We start from the raw sequence: 4,934 nt of genomic DNA, 5'->3' as shown, positions 1-4,934 counted from the left end.
AATAGGTTGGTCATTGTTATGCTACTTTTCTTAATTAGAATTTGAATATTATGATTTAGAGGATAATGAACCACCTGTACACTATTGATTAATTTGATATCCATACATAAGTAAGAGGCTGGCAATTAATGCCTATCAATTGCATGCTAAAATATTGCAGAATTTATTATAATGGTTAACAAGCCATACATGGATGTAACTTCAGGATTAATTATCTCCCTTTCTACAAGAGCAACAATGTTAATTGTGGGAGGGAAAAATTAATAACTCAAGACAGGCCGCCGGCCATTTTCTGGTCACTCTGATTTGTTGGATCCAAACCCAGTAGGACACGTACAGAAGCTGGTCCATAAACTCTTAAGTTGTTTGAGTTGAAGTATTTTTGCAAATTCTGCAAAATAAAACTATAGATTATATGGTTTAAATCGGAAAGCACTGCTTCTTATATCGCAGGTCAATAAACCCAATAGTACTTCCGATAAAATGAATTTGTTGATACGCTTCTTACATTGCATCAGTTACTAGTACTACCACGCTACTGCTGGCGCTCCCGAGCAAGACAGGGACGAAGCCAAGAGAGAGGAGGCATAAAGAGAAACCAACAGGACCACCCAGCGAGCGCGCCGAGGTTGCCAGAAGTCAAAGCAAACGTTTCTGCTGCTGACGCTCCCGAGCAATACAGGGAAGGACGGTCAGCAATATAGTGTGGAAGAAGCCAAATACTAGGAGGCATCAAGAGAGACCGGCCAGGAGACTGCCAGCAGCAAGCCAGAGGTCACGCAGACGGGCGCTTGGTTGCGCCAGCACTGTGACAGAGGAGAAACACCACCCTCTCATGTATAAATAGGAGCAAACCAGAGGTCACACAACATCCAGAACGAAGATATCTTCCTGCCTCCACTTCCTCTTCCTCTAGGCAGCCTGGGAGAGTGAGTGAGGAAGCAAGAAATTGGTAACAATGGATCTAAGTGACAACCAGATTCAGATCCTCGACAGGTTGATCAAGCACCATTTCCTATGGCTTATTTCTCGTATCATATTTTCATGGTGATCCATGTACAGGGTATTCAAGGTTTTCTTTTTCGTTTTTTGAAAACTGCAGGGCTTTCAAGTTGTGCCCCTACCCCAGTGAGACCCAGCACGCTGATCTCGGCCGCGAACTTGGCGTGCAGCCGCATCAGATTGAATTCTGGTTCAAGAACCGCCGTGCCCAGATGAGCAGGGTATGAACTCGATCTCCTCTCAATTTTTCCAAGGTTTCAGTTTTTTCCACCTGGTCATGATGGAATGTAATGGATCTCGATGTAGTGTTTGGGGTTGACGGCATGGCAGGCTAGGGACGAGCAGGTTGACAACCACTTATCCGACTCGGAGAACGACAAGATCGACTCGGAAAACGACAAGATCCACTAAGACAACTTCGCCATGTGGGTTTGTGGATTGAGGGCTGATCCATTGATGTAAACTTAGTGAACGCCCTAGGTTTTTTTCTCTTCAATCTGTTTGTTCCAAATAACGTGCCATAGACCTGCCTGCGAGCAGTCCATGTGTCAGGTTGGGGTCGCTCCCGTTTCTACCGCGTCGTGAACCGAGTCATGGGATGGCATGGCACATCGGATCACACGCGATAATAGTGGAGTTGTAGATCATGCACGCACGACCTGATTCGTGGGATGGCATGAGTCATTAGGAAGGTGGTGTGTGTTTAGGTCGGTCGTGCAACGACCGTTCTTTCTCTCTGTATTCCAAATAAAAAATCTGTAGCAAGTATTCATGGCATCAAATTCCATGTGTGCTCTGGGTTTGCTAGTGTGTATAACCTATGATGTGTCCAGCTAGTTGCGTGAGTAATCTTGGGTCACTGACAAACATTCAGTATCATATCCATGTGCTCTTGGCCATGTGGAGATGTCGGACAGTCTGAAGAAAAGTGCGTGGCAAGGAACGATCTCCAATGGCAAGGAGGTCAACCGCGGTGAACCAATCATGCAGTATGTTGTGCACGAGTTTGGGGAACAACACAATGGCCGATATGTTGACCCGGACGAACTACGACGACTTAGGTTAGGCAACAAGCGCGTGACCTCTGTACGACGATGGCTGTCGGCATGACCATCGCTGGATGCCATGGCAACCGAAGCGTTGCTCCGCTCCCCCCCCCCCCCCCCCCCCACACACACACAATGATGTCGATTTTCGCCGTGAAACCAACGACAAGGAATGGTTGGGACATGATTAAGTAAAGGCCAGCATTTGGTAAATTAATTGGGTTAGGTTTCTCGAAACATATGTCCCATCGAACGCCAACAAATACGTTCCTAGAAAAAGGGAAACAGAAGAAAATAAATGGACTTATTTTGATTCCATAAATTTGTGCACATAAATTATCCAATTGAGCAAAATAGGCCCAGACCAAAACTGTTTGAAAATAGAGAGCACATCAATCTAAGCAAGAAATCAGATGATAATGCATTATTCAAGCAAATATATTAATCAATTGATAATTTCGTAGCATTAAGCGCAAGCAAACAACAAGCAACCAAAAGAAGAAAAAAGCTTGGGTACATGTGGGATGTACGTGTGCTTGCCCCTTTTCCTGAGCATGAGGTCGGCCCTTGGCCCCGACTTCCGCTGTCAAAATCAAAAAATGCACTTTCAAGTTTCAACTGGGCAATTGATCTCATTGTTTATCAAAAAGACTTCCGCTCCACTTTATATACTAACCAGACAATTCAGCACATACAACACAACACGACATGACATCACAACACATGCACACAAGGCATTGTACAAGGATGCTGAAGAACAACAACACAACTCCAAGAAAATGGCTAGTTAGGCGGGTGGGCACCGTTTGGCTTCGGTGGCAACTGCAGATGGCTTGTCCTTCTTCCTCCAGGAGGCATCTGCTCCAGGGAAACCGTAGATCTGGGTCTCCCAGATCGGATGATGATGGAGAGTTGTGTCATTCTCTCTCCTGTGGGTACTATTTTGGAGTAGGTACTGACTGGAGGGGCTAAGAGGTGGAGCGGTGTTGCATCTACCGCGTCAAAAACGATGGGTCTCGGTAGCATGGTGCGGTGGAGTATCGGCGTTGGAGGTGGGTTGATGGATGCAGGCAGACTGGTGGCATTGTCTAGTGTCGTGGCGGTGTCAACGGCAGTTGGGCCTGCCAAGGTTAGTGCAAGGATCCCTCTTGAATATGGGACGGCGGTAGACGGCAGCGCGGGATCCTAGAGCGAGCGCATGCGGTATGCGCTATGGGTCTGCTATGCCGGTTGGTGCTCTTGGCTCGCAGGCGGCGACTTCGTGAGGCCACCGGATTAGATGGTGTGCGTTGGTGCGGTCAGGGTTCATCATGGATATGCACGGTAGGTATAATGGTTGTGGAGGAAGTAAGAAAAAGTTTTTGCAAGAGGGAAATGGTTGTAGTTCTTATGAGTTGTTGTAGTTTTATGGCCGAAGGATATATCGTATTTTTGGAACAAACGACAGGAAATAAGAAAGGCATGTTACTTCAGAACTTTCACTCGAATCAAATATATATGGAACAAGAATTGTGGATCAAGATCTTGACGTTGTGTTGTTTCATGTTTAATAAGAAAACAAGACTAAATATAATCTCCCATCTAGATGAAGAGATTTTGTAACAGAACATCCATTGTAAAAGGAGTGCAATGGTGCACTGAAGCAAACATATTGCCATATCTAGCCTAATGATACATGATAGGGCTTGCAATAATAGGTTGGTCATTGTTATGCTACTCTTCTTACTTAGAATTCGAATATTATGATTTAGAGGATAATGAACCACCTGTACTATTGATTAATTTGATATCCATACATAAGCAAGAGGCTGGAAATTAATGCCTATCAATTTCATGCTAAAATATTGCAGAATTTATTATAATGGTTAACAACCAATACATGGACGTACCTTCAGGATTAATTATCTCCCTTTCTACAAGAGGAACAATGGTAATTGTGGGAGGGGAGAAATTACGAACTCAAGACAGGTCACCGGCCATTTTCAGGTCACTCTGCATTTGTTTGTTGCATCCAAACCCAGTAGGGCTCGTACCGATGCAGGTCCATAAACTCTGAAGTTGTTTGATTTGAAGTGCTTTGCAAATTCTACTAAATGAAACTATAGATTACATGGTTTAAATCTGAATGTACTGCTTGTTACTCCCTCCGCAAAGTAATACAAGAGTGTTTAGATCACTAGTAATCTAAACACTCTTATATTTCTTTACCGAGGGAGTACATCACAGCTCAATAAACCCAATTGACCTGTACTATGATTTGAATTTTTTGGTATAAGCTTCTCACATCGCATTAGTTACTGGTACTACCACGCTACTGCTGGCGCCTCCGAGCAAGCCAGGGACGAAGCCAAGAGAGAGCAGGCATAAAGAGAAACCTCCAAGACAGCCGGCGAGCGAACCGAGGTGGTCAAAAGTCAAAGCGAACGTTTCTGCTGCTGGCGCTCCCGAGCAATACAGGGACGGACGGTCAGCAATATAGGGTGGAAGAAGCCAAAAAGGAGGAGGCATTAAGAGAGACCGTCCAGGAGACTTCTAATAAGCCAGAGGTCACACAGCAGTGTGACAGAGGAGAAACGCCACCCTCTCGTGTATAAATAGGAGCAAGGCAGAGGTCGCACAGCATCCAGTACGAAGATACCTTCCTGCCTCCAATTCCTCTTCCTCTAGCCAGCCTGGGAGAGTGAGCGAGAAATTGGTAACAATGGATCTAAGTGACAAACAGATTCAGATCCTCGAGAGGTTGATCAAGCACCATTCCTACAGCTTATTTTTCGTGTCGTATTTTCATGGTGATCCATGGCGCACGGTATTCAAGGTTTTCATCTTCTTCTTCTTTTTTCAAAACTGCAGTGTTTTCATGGAGTGCCCCAACCCCGATGAGGCCCA

The 4,934-nt window shown here is 45.1% G+C and overlaps 1 protein-coding gene across 1 annotated transcript; it reads left to right on the top strand.

The window, feature by feature from the left end:
• Window positions 1-887: 887 nt before the first annotated feature.
• LOC123130210 (homeobox-leucine zipper protein ROC8-like) lies at window positions 888-1,672 on the top strand. The gene is made up of 3 exons (XM_044550164.1): window positions 888-996; window positions 1,103-1,223; window positions 1,309-1,672. Exons 1-3 carry the CDS (start codon window positions 959-961, stop codon window positions 1,411-1,413), a joined length of 264 nt encoding a protein of 87 aa, XP_044406099.1. The 5' UTR covers window positions 888-958; the 3' UTR covers window positions 1,414-1,672.
• Window positions 1,673-4,934: the final 3,262 nt, after the last annotated feature.

The sequence above is a fragment of the Triticum aestivum genome, chromosome 6A (genome assembly GCF_018294505.1).
Source record: "Triticum aestivum cultivar Chinese Spring chromosome 6A, IWGSC CS RefSeq v2.1, whole genome shotgun sequence".
Lineage (NCBI taxonomy): Eukaryota > Viridiplantae > Streptophyta > Magnoliopsida > Poales > Poaceae > Triticum > Triticum aestivum.
Note: the sequence above shows the minus strand (reverse complement) of the source record. Positions and strands in the feature narration are given on the sequence as shown.

Bases quoted from the DNA above. Each gene is read 5' to 3' on its own strand.
- LOC123130210 (XM_044550164.1), top strand. From the start codon at position 959: ATGGATCTAAGTGACAACCAGATTCAGATCCTCGACAG. The intron at 997-1,102 runs GTTGATCAAGCA...TGAAAACTGCAG, and splicing joins CAGATTCAGATCCTCGACAG to GGCTTTCAAGTTGTGCCCCT. The intron at 1,224-1,308 runs GTATGAACTCGA...ATCTCGATGTAG, and splicing joins GCCGTGCCCAGATGAGCAGG to TGTTTGGGGTTGACGGCATG.